General features: G+C 52.9%; 1 protein-coding gene across 1 annotated transcript; it reads left to right on the forward strand.

Annotated features, from left to right (window-relative positions):
- Positions 1 to 520: 520 nt before the first annotated feature.
- On the forward strand, positions 521 to 25,921 carry LOC308495589 (prolow-density lipoprotein receptor-related protein 1-like; the record flags this gene model as incomplete). Its single annotated transcript, XM_081080554.1, has 18 exons — positions 521 to 658; positions 2,371 to 2,490; positions 3,684 to 3,812; positions 3,933 to 4,196; positions 12,803 to 12,965; positions 13,075 to 13,297; positions 14,296 to 14,485; positions 14,957 to 15,100; positions 16,264 to 16,500; positions 17,723 to 17,903; positions 18,761 to 18,983; positions 19,759 to 19,960; positions 20,279 to 20,404; positions 22,679 to 22,819; positions 22,899 to 23,024; positions 23,460 to 23,576; positions 24,040 to 24,120; positions 25,754 to 25,921. Coding segments are annotated over 18 exons (2,973 nt in total), but the record flags the coding sequence as incomplete, so codon positions are not given.
- Between the last annotated feature and the right edge of the window lie 706 nt (positions 25,922 to 26,627).

Consider the following 26,627-nt stretch of genomic DNA (forward strand, 5'->3'; position numbering starts at 1 on the left):
CAGTGTGTATTTTATACTTACATTTTGAATAGTCACAATTCAAGTGCTCTGTGGCTGGCGGTGTGTATTGGACAGTGCAATTCTGGAAGGCCTGGACCCACTGTCAGCCCCAGGCTCTGGGCCTATGGGAAGGAGGTGTTTTCTTTTATCGTTTGAGCTTCTCTGCCACGGACTTGTTTCCTCAGCTCATCCGAACCTTCACCTTTAACCTCAGCCTATCTTCTGAGTATAGAATGTGGAGGCGTTGGGGTCCATAGGCATGAGGCATTTGGAGAGTGGGCTCTTGGCTGAAGGCCTAGTTCTCCCTCCGCCTGGCTGCTCCCAGGTGTGTGACTGCTGTTTGAAACGGTGTAGAACTCTAGGTCGAAGAGTCTAACCACCCCTGAGGCATCCTGAGATCTAAAAAGTGCAGATGTCTGAAACCCTAAGCTCAATTCGCCTCCTCTTCCCCCCGTAAGCAGCTGGCCAGACGGCCGCTTGAGCCAGCTTGGTCATGTTAACCTTTCCATCTGCCCCTCAGGCCCGCAGAGTAAGGCTCAGCGATGTCAGCCAAACGAGCACAATTGCCTGGGCACTGAGCTGTGTGTTCTCATGTCCCGCCTCTGCAACGGCGTCCAGGACTGCATGGATGGCTCGGACGAGGGGCCCCACTGCCGAGGTAAGGGCTCCTCCACCTCTCCTGTCCCAGATGGATGCAGTGAGCTGTCAGTTGGGCACCTGCGTCGTATGGAGGTCCGCCATCCGAGGAGTGTCCTCACACCTCCAGTGGACATGAGGCCTTGTCTTGCACCTCTACACAGTATTACCACCTGTCAGTGACCCAAATCCGTGGGTGCTTTGAGCTTGGAGCTTGGTCAGCAGCCCTGCAGGCCTCTGTAGGGGCCCTGGCCTGGGCACTTCTCTCTGTATGTGCTTGGACAAGTCACTACCCCTCTCCAGACCCCAGTTGCCCACCTGTGAAATGAGAGCTTTATTCCTTGATCAAGGTTTTATTTATTTATTTGGTAAATAGTGGGGTCATTTCTCCATATGGTTTCATGAAACATGAGTATGAGCAGAGAAGAGCTGATGCTGTGACTGGAGCTGGGGCCGGGGGTCTGGAGCCTCGTTCGCCTGCCTCCCTCCAGCCTGTGGGGGGAGACACCGGATGCTGCTCACTAAGGCCGGGGGTGTAGAGCAAGGGCGTTCGTGGAAGATTTTAATCCTCTGCTTTGGTTGATTTTGCATGTTTTTTGTCTGACACTCCTGGGATAGGACACAGAGTGTGCACCTAGGGGCTGACTTCAATTACAACGCACATTTCATCAGTTTGTGCATGTTCAAGTTTGCTTCCTTTCGAATACCTTTTCAGCTTCAAAAACAACAAAAAGCCCCAAAAAGCTAGGGTTTGAACTCCCTTCTCTGATATTACAGAAGTTGGATCTCCTCATCCTTCTACCCCATGTTACAAAGAGAAACTCTTTTCTAGATTTTCCAGAACATACAGTACTTTCCCCCTTTGTGAGGGGAGGCTGGGCAGGCAGCACATTTGGGTGAAGGTGTGGAAGAAAAGGAATATGTGGGGTCTGGCCCCCCATCCCAGCTCTGCCTGGCAGGCTTAGTGCTTCTGAACGTCTTAGCCTCTCGGGCCGTTCTCACTCCTAAGTGGGGGTGTGAGGCAGCTGGACAAAGGGGTCTTTGTAGCCAGGCCGCCTGGCCCCACGCAAGGCCATTAATTGGGTCGCTGGTCTGGGGGGGGCAGCTGCTCCCACCTCTCCCCCCCTCCTGTCTCATTCCCTTCTGTCTCCCCTGTGGAAGTGGGTCAGTGGCAGGAGAAAGATTAGAGAAGGATCGCGAGGGAAACAATTTTGCTCCTCCTCCCATCCTCCACCTGGACCTTACACAGGCCTTCTCTCAGAGGTCTCTAGAGCTCAAGGGATGGGTTGGAGGGATGCTTCCAAGCCAGAGCTGGGATCCTGCAGGGAATGATTCTATTCCATACCCACTGTTCACCTCAGCCCTGGAGCCAACATCATAGTATCCGGGCAGTGCAGACAAAAGGCGTATGAAGGAGCTAAGATTCTGTCCTCTCTCCATTTGAGCCCAACCATCTACCAAACCACTCTCCACGGGGACAGAGAAAAGCCAGAGCAGGGAGATGTGGTTCTATGTCATAATTGGCTATGTGACCTTGGGCGGTCATACCCTCCCTGGGTCTCAGTTTCCCCTCTTGCAAAATATAATAGACACTTCCTAAACCCCTTCCATTTCCAACACTGTAGGCCTTAAATGTGGTTTCTGAAGGGTTGACGGGAGTTGGGGGAAAGTTGCAGTCTGGGGGTGGCTGCCAGGTCTGGGGGCTTGAGCATGTGTCGCCTGCCCCCTCCACAGAGCTCCGAAGCAACTGTTCTCAGCTGGGCTGCCAGCACCACTGTGTCCCCACACTCAACGGACCCACCTGCTACTGCAACAACAGTTTCCAGCTGCAGGCAGATGGCAAGACCTGCAAAGGTAAATGAGTGCAAGTGCTTGTGTGCTGGTGGGAGTAAGAGGGAGGCAGGGCCAGCAAGCTGGCTGGGGTAGGAGAAAGTTAGATGGAAGGTGCAAGAGAGGAGGCACAACTACACTCCCAACAGCCTCCAGGCATCACTGCGAGCCCACTTGCTTCCACCAGACTTAAAAATTCATCTTAAAATTATATAGGTCATGTGTGAGTTTTCTTGTAAAAAAAAAAAAATAAAAGAATTAAAGCCTTACAGAGAAAACCAAAGTCCACTTTGACAAATCCTCTTCAGTTCTGGTGCCTTTCCCATCTCTGGAAGTCAACTCTTTTATCAGTTTGCTATCTCTCTTTCCAGGCCTTTTTCTGTACATCTGGATGCATGTACTCACGGAAAATCGAAGTAAAAGCACTCTTTATGTGCATCTGCTCTTTTTTAAATAACTATTATACTGTACATATCTGTTTTCAATTTTTTCACTCAGCATGTTCTAGAGAGTTTTCCATGTTAATATGTAGAGATCTCCTTCATTCTTTTAAAACCTACTGTGATGTATGACTTACCACAGTTTACTTGGCCATCGCCCTATTGATGAGTAAGATGTTCCCAATTTCTCTCTGTTACAAACAATGCAAACTTTTCTGTTTTAAATTTGCCTCCCTCGAGTCTTTGCACAAATGCCACCCTCTCAGTGAGGCCATCCCTGGCCACTCTAAAATCACACCCCCACCACCTGCATTCTCGATCCCCTTTCTCTGCTTAATATTTTTCCCATGGCACCAGTCACCTTCCAGTGCACTAGCATCTCAAGAAAATGTAATTTACCTTTTTGTTTTATTTATTATTGTAATAACAGTATTTCGTTTTTTATCATAATTTACATTTAATGAGGGCAGCAATTTGAATCTGTTTTATTCACTGATGTATCCCCAAAGCCTAGGACAGTACTGACACCTAGTAGGTACTGAAGAAATACTTTCTGAATGAATGGATGATGAGCACATATGTGGATATTTCTATAGTGTAGATTCCAAGTCTGGCCTTGCTGGATGATAAAGTTTGCACATTTCTTGTTGTAATAGGTTCTGCCAAATTGTCCTCCAAAGTAGCTGTAGGGATGGAGCAGTGGTAGTGTCTGAGGGTACCCATTTCCATGCCCTTGTCACAGTGGAAATGACCACACCTTTGCCCTTTTCTCTGCAGACTTTGATGAGTGCTCAGTGTACGGCACCTGCAGCCAGCTCTGCACCAACACAGATGGGTCCTTCATATGCGGCTGTGTGGAGGGTTACCTGCTGCAACCAGACAACCGATCCTGCAAGGCCAAGAACGGTGGGTGGGGTCAGGTGTGGTCACAATGCTAGGTGCCCTCAGTGTGGTTCCCCGATGGGGAGTGGCCTGAGAGGTCCTAGGGTCTCTTGGTTCATTGACCCTCCTCTCCTCCATCTACAGAGCCCGTAGACCGGCCCCCAGTGCTACTGATTGCCAACTCTCAGAACATCCTGGCCACGTACCTGAACGGGGCCCAGGTGTCCACCATCACACCCACCAGCACGCGGCAGACCACAGCCATGGACTTCAGCTACGCCAACGAGACTGTGTGCTGGGTGCACGTTGGGGACAGTGCTGCCCAGACGCAGCTCAAGTGTGCCCGCATGCCTGGGCTGAAGGGCTTCGTGGACGAGCACGCCATCAACATCTCCCTCAGCCTGCACCGTGAGTCACCTGCTCCCAGCTTGGAGGGCAGGGGAGGGCAGGGGACTGGAACAGAGGCCGACAGAGGCTGACTGGAACAGAGGCCGACAGTTAAGCAGGATGACCCCTGTCTGGCACAGGAGCCTAAACAAGAAGTCCCCAATGGAGGCTGGGGCAAGGGCTGCAATGCTGACACCTGTTTGTGGTAGGGACGGAGTCAGGCTCTGCTTTTCTGGCCCAGATCTGAGGAAGGCCTTGCAGGAGAAACAAGTGGTCAGTCTCCAGAGATCAGGGACTGTCCCTTCTCAGAGAGAGGAATGTTTATTAGGCCGACAAGGGGCTTTCCCAACCAGCAGGAGCTAAGGCAAGGGGAAAGAGGGGCCCAGAGCCTGTGGAGCCTGGCTAGGTTGTGGCTGATGGCAAAGCAACCAGGGCCTGGCTGGGTCTGTCTCCATGTCCCATGGTGTCCCTTGGGGGTGTCACCAGAAGGGACCTCCTCCTGCAACATGAGTGTGGGGGTCCTGGGGCTGTTTGTGGCAATGGATGATACCAGAGGAGTGGTGGGCACTGGGGCCACCTGAGCGTTTTAGGAAACCCTAGACATTCCCATTCAGGCTCCCTCCCCAGGCTGTACTTTGCTGTCCTAGGGGTGGAAGAAGGGGTGTTACTGGGGGTGGGGATGGGGCCAGGGCATAGATACACTGCTTGGAGCAGTCCTGCTTGGCTCAGATGCTGTTATATAAACAAACAAAACATCTGGCATCATCACATTCCCAGGAAATGCACCACAGGGCTGAGGAAAAGATGGGGCCTGTGGTTGATCTGACCCACGGGGGAGGGTAACTGGATCTGTGACCTTGAGTAAACCAGAATTCCCTGTCTCTGCTTTGATTTCTAATCTGCATAATGAGTTTGGGGTTGTCTGTCCGGATCAGATGAATTGAAGTGAAAGGCAGACATAACTGGAGGACGGCACACACAAGGTTTCGGGTGGTGAACCTTGGGCCAATGTAGATCTTGAGGTTCCTTCACTGGGTCCCCATGTGAAGATCCCTATAGAAGACAAAGACCCCGGGAGGGCACAGGGCTTAGTTCTGGGGGGAGCCGGTGTTCCTCTGAGAGTCCTTGCCCTCGACGGCCTCACCTATGATCCACGCCTGGGCTCCAGTCCTCCAGAGCGTCTCCGTGGTGTCCTTGGTCTGTTGGTGACCAGGGCTTACTTGTGATCAGACATATGTCCTTGGAGTGCTGGGCTGGGGGCTGCTCCATCTGCTTGGCTGAGCTTTAGGGGGCGGGCAGCTCAGGAAACCCCATAATAGGTAGGATTGGGGGGAGACCCCATGAGACAGCTGCCCTCTCCCTGCTCCTTGTTGGTGGCCCCTCCCAACAGGCCTGTCTGGGCAAACAGCTCCAGCAGTTCCCTCCCTGGCCCCGAGGGCCAGACCATGGGCTCTTGGGGGCGGGTGGGAACGGGTGGGGGGGGGTGCCCTGATGGGAACCTTCTCAGCTTTTGCTCTGGCCTGGCCCCTCTCTTGCCTTCCTCCCCAGGAGAGGCAGGAAATAACCTCAGGCGGGTACCCCTCCCTTGGCAAACAGAGCCTTGCCTCCCAGTCTGCTAGGTTCATTGGGCCCCTTTGGGGCAGAGTCCAAAAGGCCGAAAGAGACCAAGATTCTAGGGAGAAATGCTAGTGGGGTTAAGGAGTGGGTTCCTCTTGCCCCCAGCCTCTGTCTCTTCCTGCCTGCCCTGCCTCCACCCCATAGCCCTTGCCGCCTGGATGTCTGGCTGTCACCCTGAGGATGGTTGTTTTGCTCTCATCCCACAAACTAATTATGGGCCCTGAGCTGAGGATATAGGAAGTGTCTCTCCCCTAGTGCCCTCCCCACATCCCCATTTATCCCCCCTTCCCAGGAGAAGCTAAATGGCCTGTCCTGGTGTGTAGGGCAGCTGGTCCCAGGCACTCACCTGTGCAGTGGGCTGCTGGCCTATAATTAGCTCCCCAAGGGGGAAGAAGAAGAAAGGCTGCTGCTTTCTCCTGCTTTCTCCTGCCCTCTGGGGAGCCCTCCCTGCTATCATTCCATTCTTGGCTGTGACTATGACCTCCTTCAGACCCCTGGGCTGAGCCCCATGCAAAAGGGAGGAGTCTGACAATTGAGAGGTGCTGGTGCTCAGAGGCCAAGAGACCGAAAGAAGCCCGCCTGCTGGTGTGGGAAGAAGGGAGAGCCTGCCACAGAGAAAACTCTGGAAACAGAAATAGAATAAAAGGAAAGGAAGAGGCCAGGAAGTTTGCCTGTTTTCACATGGGTCCTGATTCACATGGGTGTGAGCCAGATTTGCTGCGAGTCCTCCGAGCCCTAGAGGGCCACTCCATAGCCCCGGGGTGACCGGTGGTTGGTGCAGCTTCAAGGAGAGGCTCATGGAGTAGGCTCAGGACTGAAGCGCTTTCTTTTTCCTGTCTTGACCCCAGTTTCTTCCCTCTGTTTGTACTCAAGAGTGGGGGACAGCTATTGATCAAAGTCCCCAGAATTCTGAAAGGTGTGTGTGTGTGCTTTCTTCCCTTACCTAAGCCTCGGCTGCTGGCCCTCTTCCCCCAGCCCCAGTGCTTTCACTGCCCTGGACTGGGGTGATCTCTTCCTCATCCTCCTGGGATGTCACCCCAAGGCCCATCCTCCCTTCTGCTGCTGTCCCAGCGGGATGAGAGATCTTTTAGGACTCTGATTCCATCACTGAGAACATGACAATGAGAGCCGGAAGACCCTCAGGGAGGAGCAAGGCCAGCCCCTCGGTTTTTAATACTGCCTCTCCCAAAGCAGGACGCCTTCATTTTAAGTTGTACGTGGATGTGCATTGTTTCTATTATTATAGTTACATTTTTACTTAATTCCCATTAGGAAACTCCTATAACTAGCCTATCAAATCTATGATTTCACAGATTATTTAAGATGCAGCAAAATAAGTAAGTTGATTTAAAACGAAATAGTAGGTAAGTAATAGTGCACCTATACATAAACATGGTAAACATTTTGAAAGCGATACACAAAAGACTGAAGTTATGGAAACTGAGGCCCAAAGGGGTCCACAGGCCTGGAGGTACCAGAGCCATGCCTGGCCTGCCCTCCCTACCCACCACCTCTCACCAGCCTCTCAGGAAACCTGAGGCCTTGTCCAGTTTCTTGCATGGCTGCCGCTAGGCAGGGCTGGAGGTCTCCTGACCCCACCCCACCCCCAGCCCTGCATTGCCTAAGCTGCAGTCCTCTTACCTGTCTTCTCTTCGATTTTGAGGATATTTCCACTGTAGAAAGGATGAGGGCAGACTGCAGGAGTAGAGCCTGGGGAAGGTATGTGTGTGTGGTGAGGGGAGGTTCTGAGGTTACAAATAGAGGCCTTAAAGGAAATAAAGTGTGCTGAAGTCACTTAGTTTTGGGCTGTGTGTGAGGATGCTCTGGAGGGGCCCTCAAGAGCCCGAGGGCTTCTCCCCTGCACTATGCTGCGTGAGGAAGAAGGAGGTAGGCGGGACGCCCAGAAAAGGCCCCCTAGCTGCAGGCAGCAAGGTTGCGAAATGGGTCCCCAATTCCAGCTGGCCAGCTTCACTTTTCCTTTCCCTCCCGTGTGTGTGTGTGTGTGTGTGTGTGTGTGTGTGTGTGTGTGTGTGTTTAAAATCACAACAGGAAATGAGTAGTGATTTGTCTAGAGAGGGGGCAGAGAGCTGCCCCTCTGAGTCTGTGAAGAACTGGTTTCCTCAGCTGGCATGGGAGCTGTCTTCCCACTAAACTGGGCACCCCTCTCAGCCTCCTACCCCATCCATGCCTGTGGAACACTTCCAGATTCTTATGTATGAAAGCCAGCCACCCCCTTCCTTGGCCTTTCTCACATACAGAGTATTAGAATATTGGGAGGCTCTAGCCACCCCTTTCTTTGGCGTTGGGCCCCCTGCATCCTGGTACTTTTGCCTCCCATTCCCGTTCAGAGTTTCCTAATCGTTTAACAGCTCTCCTCTCCTCTTCTCTCCCAGGCCAGGGCCTGCCCTGTGTCTCAGGCACAGCTCCAGCCCTGTCCTCTCCTCCCCCGCTGTCTCCTTGAAGTTGCCTCTCCACCCAGCCTGCTCCCAACACCCCCCGTTCCCCCCCCCACACTGTTTCCAAACCAAAGGAAGTAACTTAAGCAAAAGACGTGTTTTAGAGTCCAGCAAGGATTTTTCAATAGCAGGAAGACCCTAGTTCTGATTATGAATCAGAGCTGCAGAATCCAGGCATCTCATCCCTGGGACCCAGGATTGCATGAATACCTTTGTGGACTGGACATGGGCCAGGTAGGGGATGGAAGCAGGGGGAAGTATGAGCAGGAAGGGGGCCCAAGGGACAGAGGTGACACAATGTGGCTGAGCCCCGGACTTGCTGGTGGAACAAAAAATGCTGAAGTCAGGACCTGGCAGGAAACAGGAGCGTGAAGGCCGGCCATTTAGCAATGTTCTGTCAGGCCTGCCTGGTGGCCTACCTGTGAAGGCCCCAGATTCTTGAGCATCTCCCCAGCCCTCCCTCTATCCTCCCAGCCCTCAGGATGAGATCCCTGAGTGGCTCTGACAAACAGGAAGATTACCAGAAAGATGGCATCTTCCACTGTCTTGGGCATTCAGAGAAGGAAGATTCTGGCAGTAGAAGGGAAGGGAAAAAGTGATCTCAGCTCTGGGACAACTGAGTGAGGACTCAGTACTCAACAAATATTTGTTGAATCAATCAGTACATGTGTGTCAGGAGCTGGGAACAAAGATGAAAGACAGCGCCCTGCTCTCATAACACTTGTAGTCAAGTAAACAGACTGTGATAAAAGGAACTACTGGGGTTATGGGAGCCTGTATACTGCCTACCTGTAGGGTTATCTTTAGTCAGGAGGCCAAAGGGCTCTGGCTGAAGGCACAGACAGTAACTTGGTGGAGAAGGTAGGGAAGGATGGGGTGGAGATGAAGGAGGACGATACAAACCACGGCTCCCATTTGTGGCGTGTTTATTATCTGCCAGGCCCTGTGCTGTGTGCTGTTAATGCACCATCCCATTTTACAGATGAGCAAACTGAGACTCAGACATTAAGTCACTTGCCCATAGTCTCACAGTTGGAAGGTGACAGAACCAGGATTCAAACCCAGGCTGTTGGCATATAGAGCCCCAGCTGGGTCCGTGGCAGAACAGAGTGATAAGCAAGGTGGGGAGGTTCCTAAAATACTAGGCAGATGCAGCATGTTCCCTGAGATCATGGTTAAGGAGGAAATGGCATTCTTCCTCACCCAGTGGTCTCCTACCCTATCCTACAATCGTTGGGTGTGTGGATATGTTAAGGATATTTCCTCAAGGCACTGAGGTCCCCTTCCCCGTATTTATTTTAGGGAGAGTGACTGGAATCCTGCAGTTGAAGCCGGGGTCTTCTTGGGAACGGGGTAGGGTCTGTTGTTTTTGGAAAAGCCTCCACTATTTAGGGAAATGCCTCTTGAACATTGTGAATGATGGAGAAGTTGAGAAAAACTGGAGTTGTGGGGAGTATAGAGTGCTGAACACTGGCGTCAGGGTACAGGGAGGGCTCAGCACTTATACACATACCCCAGGTCTATTCTGGGGCCTGGAACTGAAAGTCTTTTGCGACATCACAGGCAGGCTGTGGTCTGTCCTCTGGCTGTCTCATCTCCCTCCCAGCTTCCTAACAGCCTTCTCTATGCTGGAATCCCCAATTTCTTGGTCCCCAGACCACCCCCCAAGCTCCTCCCACAACACAGCGTCGCTCCCCTTGGTTTACCTGAGACTCTTCTGTCCTCAGGATTTGGGGCCTTTGGACAGAGCCCCTCTGGAGGATGTGCTGGGGGGGGGTCAGCTCTGAGAAGGCTGGGCCACGAGGAGGCAGCTACCCTCTGGGTTTCTGGCATCAGAATGCTCAGGTCTTCTAGGCCCAAGCCCAGGACACTGCTTTTCCCCCATGCCATCCCCGGACAGAGGGAAGTGGCCTATACACCGCCTGTGGAGGGGCCTGGGAGAGAAGGGCCCTCTCCCAATCTGAACGCATCTCTACACTGGCCTTGGAGTGGTGTGAGTGGCCAAGCATATGTGTGTGCATGTGAATTTGTGCATATGTGTGGTGGGGCAAGCCGAGGAATCTGGACTTTAGGGGAGAGGAAAATAATGTGGTGGAGGGGGTTGGATAACAAAGGATTTTTACTTGCAACTAATAGTCTCCAGCTGCAAAAATACCAAAGGGGAGGCCAGGCTGGGCTGGAGACCAGCTCTTGCCAACTCCTCACCGGCCTGCTGAGTGGGGCCCTGCCTGGCCTTTGGGAGGTGGAAGGGGAGATCAGCCAATGGTAAATATCTGAGAGCAGGACGGTCCCTCTGCCTTCCTTCCTGGAACTGGGATGGAATACAAGCCAGGAGGGAGTCCCAAAGTTCAGCCTCGTCCTGAGGCGTGGGAGAATTATTGTGGAACTGCACCTGGACGGGGGGGGGGGGGGGGGGGGGGTATCAGATCCCCTCAGGTGTCTTCCTCCTCCCCTCTTGCCAAGGGAAGGGTGGGTGGGGAGCAGCAGGGCAGGGTGTTGCCAGCCCTGGAGCCGGGGAGTGACTCGGAAGCCGCAGAAGTTAGAGAGAAGGATGTCGCTGCACCAGCTGGTGCTGGGAAAACAGCTTCAAATGATGAATTTCGTCTACATGCCAGCAACCCCCCAGAGCCCTACTGTGCCCACCAAGTAAAGGGCACACAGCCCTGTTTGGCTTGCTGGCTGCCTGGGGCTGCCGGCCCGTCCCCCCCCCACACACACACAACCTCCCCTTCCCCGCCTTTGCGACTTTGGCTTTCTCTGGAGGTAGCCCAGCAGCGTTCATTTTAATCTGTGTTCTCTGTGGTAACAGCGTGTGGGGTATTTTGATCACCTTACCCCTGCACTGGGCCCTCTTCCCATCTGAACTGGGACCCACATCCCCAGGCTGCTCTGCCCCCTCTCTCTGACCATGTCAGTACCGGAGCCCAGAGGAGAGAGTGGCTGGGTTCAAAGGTACATCGACACTTACAGGGGTAACTCATCCTTGTGTCTTTCTCCATTCACCTTGGAGTGAAGTTCAGTGGGGGTGGGGGACCTGAAGAGGAAATTAGTTTGATGAGAGCCTCAAATTGGCTCTTTCCCCTCCCCCCCAGTCTAAGTCCTGTGACTCTGAGTCAGTGTCAGGGCCCAGCCAAGTTCCTTGGGAACCATGTTCCTGTTCCCTTTGCCCCCCCCCCCCCCACTGTTAGGAAACAGCCTGAGTCCCTATGGGGAGGAGAAGGATTAGGGAGGGGTTGAGCCGAATGCCCAGTCATCACACCTATAGCTGTGTGGGGAAAGAATAGTACCCACTAGGTTAAGTGTGGGGTGATTTTCAGCCAAAGGCAGGTCATCCAAAAGTTTCTTTCCCTGTTGGGGAAGTTGGAGGTAGAGTGCAAGGCAGGGGTCCCAGGGAGTCACTGTCTTGGAAATTTCACAATTTGCAAGGGGCATCACCTCTGAGGGTAGTAGTTGAAGGAGGCAGTGGGTGGAACAGAGCCAGTGGGTCCTAGAGAGGAGGGGCCCAGAGGAGGCCAACAGGGGTGCCTGTCCCCAGACTTCCTACCTCCCAGACTTCCGGCTGCCCTTGTCCCACCCCTCTTCTCTTCGGCCCTTTTTGTCCTCTTGGATCTCCTCCAGACTCATGGAGTAGACTGATGTAGTACCTGATCTCCATCCTCCTCCCCCACTCCCACCCTTCTGAAGCTCCCCCGTTTTCTGAGCCATGCCTCAGTTTACCCTCAGAGTCCTTTGATGGCCCTCCTGTTATGTGCTCTCTCTTCCAGCGCTATATCTTAGTCCCACCCTCCCTAATATGAGGAAATTGAGCGATAGGGACATTGAAAAAACAGGGTAGTGGGGATGAGTAGAAGAAGTTTATTTTGGCCCATGTCACTGGTTCCAGACTTTTGCCACCATGGACCATTCTTTTTCCATCCATGTGGTCTCCATATTTTGGCAATCTTTTCTCTCAGATTGGATTAATTGTTGAGTGCCCTGCTTTGGCAACGGTAGAGCTTCCAGTCAGTGCTCTGACTAGCGTAAGATAACTCGACTTACCATGTAAAATTGATGCAAGTCCAGCCAAAAGCAAGGATATGTGATGTTTCAGTTAGCCTGAGTGCTCTTATCTCAAGTAAAAGCAGATTTAAACAGAAAAAAAAAACAACATAAAAAACTAGAATGAGCTAGTGGACCTGTCCTCACTGCCTTTTGGGATCCCAAGAAGATGGGACTGTTCAAGGAGGGGCTAGTCAATGAACCACCCAACCAACACTTACCCGGTGCCCCCGGTGCCAGCCCTGACTCTGCATTGGGAATGGGGCTGTGTGGGATGATACTCAGAGACTTCTTGTTGGAGAGAACAGATAGGTGGAAAGATGGCAAAGATCGTATGGCAAAATGTGCCACTGTCGGCAACTCCCATAGGAGCTCAGGGAAGAGAGACAGCCGTAGCCTGTGTGGTGAAGAGGGCGGCCTGGAGGGGGTGGGCTTCAGCAGTAGTTTCTGCACCAGAAAGGGTGGGCATGTCTGTGGGAGGACTCCCTCCATAGCTCTTTCATTCACACTCTCCAGACGTGGAGCAGATGGCCATCGACTGGCTGACGGGTAACTTCTACTTTGTGGATGACATTGATGATAGAATCTTTGTCTGCAATCGCAACGGGGACACGTGTGTCACTCTGCTAGACCTGGAGCTCTACAACCCCAAGGGCATTGCACTGGATCCTACCATGGGGTGAGAGGGGCAGGCAGGGTCTGTGCCCTGGAAGCGGGGAGGCAGGGGCGACAGTGGAAGGGTGGGTGCCCAGTGTCCAGAACCCTTTTAACGTGCCATCTGCCCACAGGAAAGTGTTTTTCACTGACTATGGGCAGATCCCAAAGGTGGAGCGCTGTGACATGGATGGGCAGAACCGCACCAAGCTGGTCGATAGCAAGATTGTGTTTCCTCATGGCATCACGCTGGACCTGGTCAGCCGCCTCGTCTACTGGGCTGATGCCTACCTGGACTACATCGAGGTGGTAGACTACGAAGGCAAGGGCCGGCAGACCATCATCCAGGGCATCTTGGTGAGGAGGAAGCCTTTGCGGGGAACCGCTGGGGGGTGGCAGCGTGGTGGCCCTGAGTCCCCTGGGAGGGAGAGCACTGGTCATGAGCATTTTGGGGAAAGGACAGGATATGACTTCCACTCAGATGGGAACGGTTATTTTAGAGACACCTTGTACTTCCCATTTCTCATTTGATTCTTACAATAACGCCTGGTTGATGAATGAACAGAACACTCAGTTCCCTTTTGGCAGATGAAAAAAGCAGAGGTTCAACAGTCTAAGTGATTTGCCTGCGGTTCCACAGCTGGGAAGTATTACTCAAACCTGGTCTAGAAGCCCTGCCAGCTCAGAGATGGCACCTCCATTATAGAATAGAGTGACCATCCATCCTGGTTTGCCTGGGACTATCCTGGTATTAGCTCAGAGAGTCCCACGAACCAGCAAGCCTGTTAGTCTTAGACAAATTAGGACAGTTCATTCCCTTAGGTAGATTATGTGGTTAGTAGAGGCTGTTACAGGGCTTGCTTGGCGCCAGTCTGTCCTCTGAACCTGCCCAAAACTGGAGGCTGGAGTCAGGCTAAGAATGTTCTCGATGGACAGAGTTTAGGGCCCAACTCCAATTTAATCCAGAATCATGCCATCATCTACTGTGTGCCTGATTCTGTGGGAGATGTAGTTCCTGCTCTCAAGGGGTTGGAACAGAGTGGGTACAGTAAGTCCACAAATCACCAGACAGTGGAAAACAGCAAGATAGATGGAATGTAGAAGGAGAGACCATCTCTGGTTTCAAGATTCCAGAAGTGCTTCAAAGAGATGCTCTGTGAAGGATGAGTGGGATTTTGACAAGCAAAGATCTCAAGAACAGACTAGTTCAGCCAGAGGAGACAGGAGCAAAGCATGGAGTTAGACGACTGGAATGAATTTGTGAATGCACATAATGAAGTTTGGATGGGAAGCTGAGAAGCTCTTCAGGGGCAGAGGGAGAATTCCCTTCTCTTGTGGTACTGTTCTCGTCTCAGATCGAGCATTTGTATGGCCTGACCGTGTTTGAGAACTATCTCTATGCCACCAACTCGGACAATGCCAATGCCCAGCAGAAGACAAGCGTGATCCGTGTGAACCGCTTCAACAGCACCGACTACCAGGTTGTCACCCGTGTGGACAAGGGTGGCGCCCTCCACATCTACCACCAGCGGCGTCAGCCTCGAGGTGAGCAGGGCTCCACAGCCCCTCCAGGGACCCTCCGGTGGGAACCCCTGATTCTCGTATCATGACTGCTTCTCCTAACCATCCACCCAGACTATGTCCCCTGGCTCCTCAGCTCCCCCGCCAGCCCTTTCTACCCCTCAGCCTCCACATCCCACCCCCAGCGAGCCCCTTTTCTCCTCCTGCTAAGTTCATAGAGTGCCCCTCCCAGTCACCTGGCTAGTCTAGAGGAGAAACACCTGGCCATGGGCAATTGGGTGACTCTCGCCTGACCATGGCAGCCCCCATCTGAGTCTGAAGGCTAAGTTGTGGTGGGTCAGAGGGGTCCCAATCTGTGGCTTCTAAATCCTCAAGTGGAACAACAGGCACAAAGACCACAGCAGGAATGGTTGTGGGAAGACTTTAGGAAGCCTTCTCAAGACCTGGGCATGGGGGCTCTGAGGGGTCCTGACCAGCTCTCCAACCTGCCTCCAGTGAGAAGCCATGCCTGTGAGAATGACCAGTATGGGAAGCCGGGTGGCTGCTCCGACATCTGCCTGCTGGCCAACAGCCACAAGGCACGGACCTGCCGCTGCCGCTCTGGCTTCAGCCTGGGCAGTGATGGGAAGTCGTGCAAGAGTGAGTAACAGGGCAGGGTGTGCATGCCTACTGGGATGGGTGGGAAGGTCTCCTTATCTGCCTCCTCGCAGGTCAGCCACTTCTGTCTTAGATGCAGGGAGATGAAGGAACTTATCCACAGTTTCACCATTAGTAAGGGGCAGAGGCAGAATTTGAACCCACATCCGAAAAGAGGGCTTTTCTCACTATCCCACTCAAGCTCCATAGAAGACTATATTAGCCCTTTCATGCATTCCTTCATTCAACAAATAAGTATGAGCATGTACTATATGTCTGGCACTGTCCTGGCAATGAGAATTCAGCAGATGACATTTATTCAGAGATAAATGACATCTCTGGCCTCCACAGGCTTATGGTCTGGCAGGGGAGACAGACAAACAAATAAATATAATTTCAGGTAGTGGTAGGTGTCAGGAAGAAAATAAACAGAGTTAGCGGTGGCATTGAGGGCTCCAACTTAGACTGGTCAGGAAAGGCTTCTCTACAGAGTTGAAATTTGAACCGAACTCTCTGTGAAGTGAGGAGGTGAATCAAGAACATTTCTGGCTGAGGGAATCAACAGGGCCAAGGCTCTGAGGCCAGTGTGAGCGTGGCATCTTTTAAGCAGAAAAGTGACATTATTTGATTCACATTTGTAAACAGATGACGGGACCCTGGCTGCTGGGTGGGGGACATACAGCAGGGAAGTGGCAGGAGGCTATTTCTGTAGTGTAGGAAGAAGTGATGTTGCGTAGATGAGGATGGTAGCAGAGGAAGTGGTGAAAAGTATCAACATATTCTGAAGGTGCTGTTTTTGGGTCACTAATTTTACTGCTGAGCAGTGCACTTAACTGAAAACATGCTACTTGCTACACTTACCCCATTTTCCATCCCTAGAGGACAGGTTAAAACCCCCAGGGCGTTGTCCCCTGGTCCTTATATATTTGTGTGTCTGTCGATGTGACCCAGTGCCCTAGTTGCCCCCATGTCCCCAGGCCCAGTATAGCTGGGGCATTGCAGCCACTTGGGCCACGGCCCCCAAAGCTGGATGGCAGTTGTGTGTGTGTGTGTGTGTGTGTGTGTGTGTGTGTGTGTGAGTGTGCGTGCGCATACGCCCGCACACGTGCTTACACACATGCATATGTGTGTGTCTGACTATGTGCCTCTGTTTGTGCCTGCCCTAGAGCCAGAACATGAGCTGTTCCTTGTGTACGGCAAGGGCCGGCCAGGCATCATCCGGGGTATGGATATGGGGGCCAAGGTCCCAGATGAGCACATGATCCCCATTGAGAACCTCATGAACCCCCGGGCCCTGGACTTCCACGCTGAGACCGGCTTCATCTACTTTGCTGACACCACGAGCTACCTAATTGGCCGCCAGAAGATCGATGGCACTGAACGGGAGACCATCTTGAAGGATGGTAAGGGCCCTGGAAGTGGGAGGTATATGGCATAGACTCCCGAGGGACATGGCCCACTGGGATGGGAAGCGATTTGGGGCCTAGGCATCTCTTTCCCAGTGCCCTCTCAGCATGGAGAGTCCTCTGCTGACTGGCTGGCTGGGCTGGTTGGCATGGAGATGAGGGGATGACAGATTGACCCCTGTGTGACCCCCTTCTTGGCTGAGCCGACAAGAAGCAGGAGGATGGATGGATTAAGCAGTGTGGGCTGTCCTTGCCAGCCCTTGGGAAAACTCAGGGTCTCTCAGCCATTGGCTCTGAGCCTTGGAGCTGGAAGCAGCACACAGCCGGGGAGAGGCCTGAGGCCTTGAATCGAAGCAGGCACCCTGACACCCCTCTGCACACTCAAGGTCTGTGCAGCCAGACGCCACAGCCGCCGAACGCTGCAGCCTTCCATGTTTTGTGAACTGAATCCAGTCTTTCCCTCTGAGCTGCTCAGGCAGGTCAACAGTGCGTTGTCTTCTGAATATCCATGTGTGACTATCTGTGTGGATGGATATGAGGCTCTGAGCTAAGCTCTGCCGCTTCCCTATCTGCGTTAGGAATTGCCAAACCTGCGCATGGGCCCCCAGGGTGTCCTAACCGATCGATCTAGCTGACGCCAGTTACCAGCCTTTGCCCTGCTCCCCACCCCCCACCGCGGGTCAGAGAACCTCAGCAGTCAGCAATCATAAGACTTGGGGGAAATCAAAAGTAACTTCTCATCAGGAAAAGATTGGGGTTCCCTATACCAGGGGAACTGCTATTTAAAGGACACTGGAGATGAAGCCGTTAGCTCAGTGAAAAATCACTTCCTGATTTATTCATTTTGTTAGCTCAGGATTTTTAGGCCAGGGACATGGCATCACAATTGTGCCCAGAGCACATTGCTTCAGCCGTCCACCCCGGCTCAGGCCCAGACATGCCCTCACATGAAAGCCTGTATCCGCCACGTAGGTGGACTGGCTGCCATGTGCAGTTTTGAGAGGCTCTGTGCGTCAACACAGATATGGCAACACAAATGATTTTCCAGCTCCTTCTTCCATCTTCCCATCCCCATCCCACCCACCCTCTTGGGCACAAGGGGCTCCCTGCCCCCCCGCTAGCCAAGTTGCTCAAAGATACACGCATCCTGAGGGGCAGAGGCAGGCGGTTTTGAGCTTCCTCTGAGGCTCTCCATCATTGCCCCCTTCACTCCCCAAAGGCATCCACAATGTGGAGGGTGTGGCTGTGGACTGGATGGGGGACAATTTGTACTGGACGGATGATGGACCCAAGAAGACCATCAGCGTGGCCAGGCTGGAGAAAGCTGCTCAGACCCGCAAGACCTTAATAGAGGGCAAAATGACACACCCCAGGGCCATTGTGGTGGATCCACTCAATGGGTGAGTCCTCCCAGGGCCTTGGGGTAGGTGGACCGGGCACCTTATGGGTCTCAGGAGTGGGGGATGGGACAGAGAGTGAACAGGGGAGGGCATTCTACGTGGGATGCTTAGGCAGGAATGGGAGTTTGAAAGGGGAGAAGGTGTCCTTGTATGCAGGGCAATGGGAGTGATGCCTTAAACACTCACATAGAAATCTGATTCTGTCACTCCCAGCTCAGAGCCCTCCTCTGGCTTCCTTCCCCTTAGAGTGAAACCCATATTCCTTATTATGCCTGGGGTCTTTCGGGGTCTGCCTGCAGCTTGCTTGACTCATCTACACCTTACTTCCTGCCCTTGGAAGTTCTGTCCCCACTGCCTCCTTTCTATGCCTCAAGCAGGCAGCCTAGCTCTTTCTGCCTCCGGACTTCTGCTCTTAAGAGTTTCTCTGCCTGGAACTCCCAGGTGTTTGCAGATTTAGCTCCTTCTCAACATTCGCATCTCAACTCAAATGCCTCCTCCTCAGAGAGGCCTTCCCCACCTGCTGCCTGACCACTCTCCATGCTGTCACCTGCTTCGTGGCTTTCCTGGCTTTTATTACTCTCTGATGTGTGAGGCCTTCTCGGTTGACTAGTTTCTTCTTCGTCTCCCTGGGTGGGACATGAGTTCCAGGAGAGCAGGGGCCTTGGTTGCCTTGGTCTCCACTGGGTTCCCAAACGCCAGACGGTGCTCAACTTACAGTAGACACTCATCAAATATTTGTTGAATGGAGGAATAAATGAATGAAATGTGTGGGCCAGGGTTGTAGCATACGTGGATTAGGATCACAGGGAGGCTGTTTGGCAGGGGCGGCCCATGTGCTAACCAGTCACTGCCCACAGGTGGATGTACTGGACAGACTGGGAGGAGGACCCCAAGGACAGTCGGCGAGGGCGGCTGGAGAGGGCCTGGATGGATGGCTCACACCGAGACATCTTTGTCACCTCCAAGACAGTGCTGTGGCCCAATGGGCTGAGCCTGGACATCCCAGCTGGGCGCCTCTACTGGGTGGATGCCTTCTACGACCGCATCGAGACCATATTGCTGAATGGCACAGACCGGAAGGTGGGCGAGTGTGCACCTGTGGGCGTGTGTGCGTGTGTGCCTTGCTAGACCATATTTGCATGGGGGTGAGGCTCTGTGTGTGTCTAAGCCCGTGGGCTTCCTGTGTGTTTGCCTGTGTCCCCGTGGATGTATACATGTGTGTGCTTTTGTGTCTTATGTGTCGTGTTGTTTGAGGTTTGCTTCTATTAGAGTGTATCTGTGACTGAGCAGGTTATCTGCAGGCTTGACCACAGCTCGTAATTCCCAGCACACATCATTAAGTGCTGCCCTCTGTGCCTTTGCTCATGCAGTTCTTTCTGCCTCTATTCAGCGCCTCGTCACCTGGCACACTGCTCAGGGGCCACCTCCTCTAGTATTATCTCTAGTCCCTTCTTCCACCCTGGATTACCATGTATGCCTTCCAGGAGACAATGAGCAGCTCCTGGCTGTCTGCTCAGTACTGTGTGTGTGTGTGTGTGTGTGTGTGTGTGTGTGTGTGTGTGTGTGTGTGTGTGTGTGCGCGCGCGCGCGCGCGCGCGCGCGCACGCGCATGTTGAAGGGATATGAACAAATATGAATGGGCCCAAGAGAAGACCATGTCACCATCAGCCTCCTGCTGGGTTCAGCATCTGGCATCTCACTCTGTGCAAAGATATCACCCTCAGGGGCTCCCATGTAATGGGAGCAATAAGACTCAGACCCAGGACATGGACAAATGAAACAGTGTTTCCTCTGGGCCTTCCTCAGGCCCCCCCATTTGTCTCTAGCTCCTTAGTAACCTCCCTTCCATTGCTAGATTGTGTATGAGGGTCCTGAACTGAATCATGCCTTTGGCCTGTGTCACCACGGCAACTACCTCTTCTGGACTGAGTACCGGAGTGGCAGTGTCTACCGCTTGGAACGGGGCACAGGAGGTGCACCTCCCACCGTGACCCTTCTGCGTAGTGAGAGGCCCCCCATCTTTGAGATCCGCATGTATGATGCCCAGCAGCAGCAAGGTACCCCCTGGGGCTGGGGCTGGTGATAGGGTGGGACCTAGATGGGGGTTGAGACTCCGTAGGGGGTGAAGGCACTGCCCAGGGCTCCTAGACTCTGACTTTTGAGACTCCAAAAGAGAGGCCACCCAACCCAATTTGACTCTGTATTCCCTATCTCCCTTCCTGCCCCTGTCTGCATCTCCTTCTTTTCAACATGCTCGTGTTCCCTCCCTTTCTGTCTCTTCACTTTAATGCATCTCTTCCCCTATCCTCTCATCTCCCTTCCATTTCCTGTCCTCCCCTCCTCCCCTGACCCCTTTCTGTGGTCCTCTTTCACAGTAGGTACCAACAAATGCCGGGTGAATAACGGTGGCTGCAGCAGCCTGTGCCTGGCCACCCCTGGGAGCCGCCAGTGTGCCTGTGCCGAGGACCAGGTGTTGGACACAGACGGTGTCACTTGCTTGGGTACGAGGAGCCAGCTGGGGTGGGAGGTGGGGAAGCAGACCCCTCTAGGAGGAAACCACAGGGTCCAATCAGAGATGAAGGAGGCAAAGAGGGCCCTGTGGGCGCAATGGGAGGTGAGAGAGCAGGCTCTGGGGGCCAGAAGGGGGTTAGTTAGGGAGGACTGAGGGATGGGAAGGGTTTGAGAAGGCACAGAGCTTAGGGGAAACTGAGTGATGAGCAGGGCAGCTATGGAAAGAAGAAAATATTCTTCTTTTACATTTATTTTCCCATTATTAAAGTAATATAACAATAGTTCTAAGTATTGGCAATTAGACAAGAGAAAACAAGCCCAAATCCCACCAGTGCACACCACTACATTGTTACCATTGTGCTAAATTGTACACCATCAGTTTTTCATTAGATGGGTTATATGGTTGCTTTTTACAAAGCTGTAATCATACTGTATATATCATAAAATAGCTTCCGCCCTTGTGTCATAGCATTTTCTGTTATTCTTGCATTATTTTAAATAGCTTCAGTTTTTAAAATGAAACTAAGTCTTGTTCATTGTCAAAGTCAATAAACAAACATTGGAGGAAAATATAAGGAGAAAGTGTAAGTCACCCCAAATTTCACCACTCATAGATACCACTGTTACCATTTGGGGGGACCCCCTCCCAAACATTTCTCTACACATTTACCTTTACTTAAATGGAATCGTGCTGCACATACTGTTCTATTCTGCCTTTGTCCCTTGATAGTATGTCATGAATACATAGGCAGAATTTTTAATATATTTATATTTATAAATAAATAATTATATTAAATATATTTATTTAGTAAATATATTTCATTTAGTAAATGTTCCATAATTTATTCAACCATTTTTCTGCTGTTGGGTGTTTAGATTGCTTCCAGTTTTTTGTTGTGATCACAGCCAACATTTATTGAACATAAACTATGCACTAGACACCGTTATAAGCACCATTATAAGGGGACTGTTTTCACTCCTGCTGATGGAAATGATGCATCTGTGAGGGAAGAAATTCAAGGACCAAGGCAGGACCTTGAGGGTCCCAGTAACTTATTTACTCCTTAAAATAGGGAAGGTATTTTTATTTTCCATAATTTACAGATGAAGAAACTGAGTCAGAGCAAGAAAGTTAGAGCAGGAAGTCTGACCCAGACTTTGATTCCTAATCACCCACTCTGCTATTTCTCACACCTTCATGCCGTCCCATATTCTGGGTGGATTCCTTATGATAGAATCCCGGAAGCAAAAATGGGGCCTTGGTGCATAGCTAAGAATGAGAGAGGGCAAGGGCATTGGTGTAGAAAGGGGAACTAAGTGGCTAGGGTAATGAAAGGATCATCTACATGGACATTGAAATTACTAAGAATTAAAGCCAGAGTGATTTTTGAGAAAGTGACACTGAGCCAAGCGCTGAAAACCCTTGAGGATGACAGGGAGTAGCCTGGGGGGCCATAGAAATGGGGGTTGGCAGGGTCTGATAACGTGAAAGTCAACGCTGATTTTTCAGAAAGGAGAGAGGAGGCATAATCGGGAAGCAGTAGTGAGAAGCAAGGGAGACACACACCAACCTCCAGGCCCAGTGGTCAAGGGCTGTGGGAGATAAAATAGCGGCCCAAGGGGCCCCTAGGAAGGGTCAGGGTGTAGAGTGGGGATGAGAGATGGGGCAGAAAGGGGATGTACAGACCTGGAGGGTCCAGGGACAGGGGCTGATGTGGGAGTCCTGGGCTTCTCGAGGTTGTTGATGCAAACACAAAGTATGCAGTGATTTTACTGCTAATAGCCCTAGGCAGATGCTGGTGGCGAGGGGTGAGTGCTGAGGGACAGGAGCACAGAGCCAGCAGGGTTCTGGGGCCTGTTTTCACTCCTGCTGGTGTTAATGATGCGTCTGTGAGGGAAGAAATTCAGGGACCAGGGCAGGACCTTGAGGGTCCCAGACACGCCTCCCAAGGAGCCGTTCGTGGAGATGGCAAGGAAAGGGTGAGGCACGGTCTGCTCAGGGGGACGAAAGTATGGGGCTCTGCACTCTCTTGGAGCTGGTTATTCTCAGGCCACACTGAAGTACGGGACATATGGGTGTAAACGTCACCCTGTGGCTTGAGAGAAAGTTGCGGTTTCCATTCCAGATATTTTGTTCATGAAGAAGTATGCACTAGGAAAAATTATCCTGTGATATTATTTTTAAATAATAAAACAGGCACACAGAGTACCTGTCCCATGACCTGTGTCTGACTTTCCCCCTCACACCCCTGTGGTGCCCACAGCGAACCCGTCCTACGTGCCCCCACCCCAGTGCCAGCCGGGAGAGTTTGCCTGTGCCAACAGCCGCTGCATCCAGGAGCGATGGAAGTGTGACGGAGACAACGACTGCCTGGACAACAGTGACGAGGCCCCGGCCCTCTGCCGTAAGTCTGGTGGCAGGCCTGCAGGGCAGCTGGCGGAGCTCGCGGCCTGCTCAGTGACCCCTGACCTGTTTCCTCCCAGATCAGCACACTTGCCCCTCTGACCGCTTCAAGTGCGAAAACAACCGCTGCATCCCCAACCGCTGGCTCTGTGATGGGGACAACGATTGTGGCAACAGTGAAGATGAGTCCAATGCCACTTGTTCAGGTGTGGAATGGGGGGTGGAACACACTGGGCACCCCTCCATCGGGGAGGCAGGGGAGCGGGGAGCCGGGCTTGGGAAGACAGAAGGGTCTCAGGGGAAAGAAAGGAGTGTGGGGGCTTGTGGCAAAGAAGTTGGAGTCCCAAGCAGGAGAAGTGCCGTCCCCTTCCCCTGAAGGTCAGGGTTGGCTGGCAGGACTGAACCTGCAGGGGACAAAGCACAGCTCTAAATGGGACCTACTAGCAAGGCAGGCTAGATCTTCTTGGAGGATACCAGGGACCCCTTGAGAGATGAGGTGATGCAGCCATTTTTGTTCTCTAAGAGAAATGGCTTTGAGATCCTCAGGAAGACTGTCTGATAGGCAGAGAATAATAGGAAAGAAAAGGAAATTAAGAAAGAGAGACAGAACTATGAGCACTCACGCCCATCCCTGTCCCCAGCTCGCACCTGCCCACCCAATCAGTTCTCCTGTGCCAGTGGCCGCTGCATCCCCATCTCCTGGACCTGCGATCTGGACGATGATTGTGGGGACCGCTCTGATGAGTCAGCCTCGTGTGGTAAGAGGGATAGCGGGACAGCCCAGCTGGCACGGATGGGGGAAGGCCAACTATGAGAACATGCCCTGGGGCAGGGGTGCTGCACAGACCCTGCAACTTAGTACCTGGGTGGCCTTGAGCAGGTTGCTTAATCTCAGGGGCCTCTGTACATTTCATCTGCAAAGTGGGGATAATAAGAGCACCCACATCACAGCTTGATGTGGAGGTTCAGTGAGATTACGCATGAAAAACACGCAGCACAGGGCTCATATTTGGTAACTAATAGCTTTTAGAAAAGAATGCTCAGAAGGGTGGGGATGAATGGGCAGAGTTTCAGACTGAGTCATCGCTGCTTGGCCTTCCCTTCCCTGTCTGGCTGGGCTGAGGACTGCTGGCTATAGGAGAAACCCTGTGCCCACCTGCTCGGTGCTATGATGCTATGTAACCTTGAGGGCCCTACTCAGCTATGCTTTCTCCCTGACAGCCTATCCCACCTGCTTCCCCCTGACTCAGTTTACCTGCAACAATGGCAGATGCATCAACATCAACTGGCGATGTGACAATGGTAAGAGCGTGCCTCCCTTCACCTGCCCTGATTCCCAGGAAAGCTAGAAGCTGCAGCCAGGCCCTGGGTGGGAGACCAACAGGTTTTAGAATCAAGCCGGGACCCCCCGCCAGTTCATTTACACCCCACTGGGTTGGCTGGGAGAAATGGGGGTGCAACAGAAATGCCATGGAGGAACCAAGATGGCCTGAGGGGGACCCTGCGCATCGCCTGTCTGTGCCATCCCTCCCCGGGCAGGGCCTGAGTTGCGCATCCTTTGGCAGGGGTTCTGCGGCCAGGGAGAGATAAGCAGGAAGGGCCAGGGAGGAGTGGGGCAGAGCAAGGAGAGGCCGGTGCCCAGCTCCCTTCCTCCTGCAAACCCCATCTCCTGAGGTCTTGGTGCACCGTCCCGGCTCAGGAGCCCACCTGGTGGTCAGCCATGGACCAGGTGGTATCAGCCCTGAGCCATGGGGGCCAGTGCATCATCATGTGTGTGCCGTCTCAGGGTTCTGGTTGTGTCTGTGTGGTGTTGTGACATGTTGTACCAGTGGCTCCAGCCCTGGCTAACGTGTGAGAGGGTACACTGGATCAGCGCCATGTTGCCCCTCATCTTTGCCATGTCTCCTGTGCCAATGGTTGCCCTGGCGGTTTCTGTGTTTCAGAGAAGGATTGTGGGGACGGCTCTGATGAAAAGACCTGTCCTGAGCCTGCCGGTCAGTGCATAGAAGCACATGCACCATCACCCTCAGAGCCCCAGCTGGCCTCAGGCCACCTCTCAGGACCCCCAGGCAGCTCCCCTCCCAGAGCTCCTAGGATGTGAAGGAAAAGCTAAAGAGAGAGGAGAGAGAGAGAACGTGATAGAAGGAAGGAGAAAGCAAACAGTGGAAAGGGAACAAGCAGAGAGGGCAGAGGGAACCTCTCAGAGGAGGAGAAATGACAGCGCGATGGGGACAAGAAAACCAAGACCTAGTAAGAGGAGAGAGTGAGAGAAGCAAGTCCAGTTACGAAAGAGGCAGGAACACAACCCAAGGAGGAGAGCCAAACCCCAATCTTCCCCAGCATCCGAGAAGTGTACAGGGAAGTCTGGTAGCCCCCACCCATGAGGCCTGGAAAGCAAGACGTCCATTCAGTCTCCCTCAGATGCCTTCCAGAAGTGGCTCCGGACCCTTCCCAGCTGGCTCCCTTGTGAGCCAGGCGCCCAGCACATGGGACCCAGCAATGCCCATGCTCAGGGTGGGGCCTGATTAAGCCCTTCCCTTCCAAGCAGAGAGGCCTCACCTACATTCCACCTATCTCTTTCCCTCCAAACCCAGAGAAATCGCTGCCTTTCCCCAAAAGCAAACAGACCCCTGTTCCCACACCCTGCTCAAATGGGAAAGGAACATATCCTTTGTCCCCCTCCCTCCCAGCCTCCTGGAATTCAGGGAAGGGCCCTCCTGGAGCCCACCCCGCCGTCCCTCCCCACCATGGGCCATGGTGCATGCTGCAGTCTATGCAGTTTCTGTGTCTTTTCTGTTTGTTTTTTTCTCAGTGGGGGGTTGGGGTGGGCCGAGGATGGGAATGGGGAGGTGGGAATGGGGGCCCCAAGCTAGGGTCACAGAGACGGTTGCTTACCGACCCCCTCCTTGCCTCTCCCCTTCTTGCCTCCCCTCAGACAATGACTGTGGGGACAACAGTGATGAGGCCGGCTGCAGCCACTCTTGCTCTAGCACCCAGTTCAAGTGCAACAGCGGGCGCTGCATCCCCGAGCACTGGACCTGTGATGGGGACAATGATTGCGGGGATTACAGTGACGAGATGCATGCCAACTGCACCAACCAGGGTGGGTACCTGGGCCAGCAGGGCGGGAGGGAGACTACGCACCTGCCCGTCACTCAGCCAGCCACCCCCCATCCATCCTCCCCACTGCATGGTGTTCCCGTCTGGGAACCAGAGATAACCCAGACATGCCGCTTATCCTGCCAGAGTTTTCAGTCCTGTGGGAGAGGGAGATTGCCGACGGCTCATTGTCACACACTGTTAAGATCGCAGGCTTTGCAGTTGGGTGGCCTTAGGTTTGAGCTCCAGCTCTGCAACTTACTATCTAGGTGGCCTTGAGCAAGTTACTTAATCTTAGTGGCCTCTGTGCATTTCATCTGCAAAGTGAGGACAATAATAGCACCAACATCACAGCACTGATGTGAGATCACGCACGAAAAGCACTCAGCATGTGGCTTGTGTTTGGGAGCTGGGAGCTTGGAAAGGGGGTGCTCCGAGGGGTAGGGGTGAATGAATGCAGTGGGGACAAAGGAGAGAGGGGCGGCTCTGTGAGGGTCCTGGTGCTCAGGCTTCCAGGGGGCAGTGGGGCCTGAGTTCACTGGAAGACACAGACCCTCTCAAGGGATGTTGGTTTCTCAGCTCTGGCCAGTTGTTACCATGGAGGAGGCCCAGGACATTCCAGAGAAGTCAGAAATGCAGATTTTTATGTAAAATCTACCCATTTTTAAATACTGGTATATTAGTTTCCTAGAGATGTCACAACGAATTAC

Source organism: Rhinolophus hipposideros (genome assembly GCF_964194185.1).
Source record: "Rhinolophus hipposideros genome assembly, contig: HAP1_SCAFFOLD_546, whole genome shotgun sequence".
NCBI classification, from domain to species: domain Eukaryota; kingdom Metazoa; phylum Chordata; class Mammalia; order Chiroptera; family Rhinolophidae; genus Rhinolophus; species Rhinolophus hipposideros.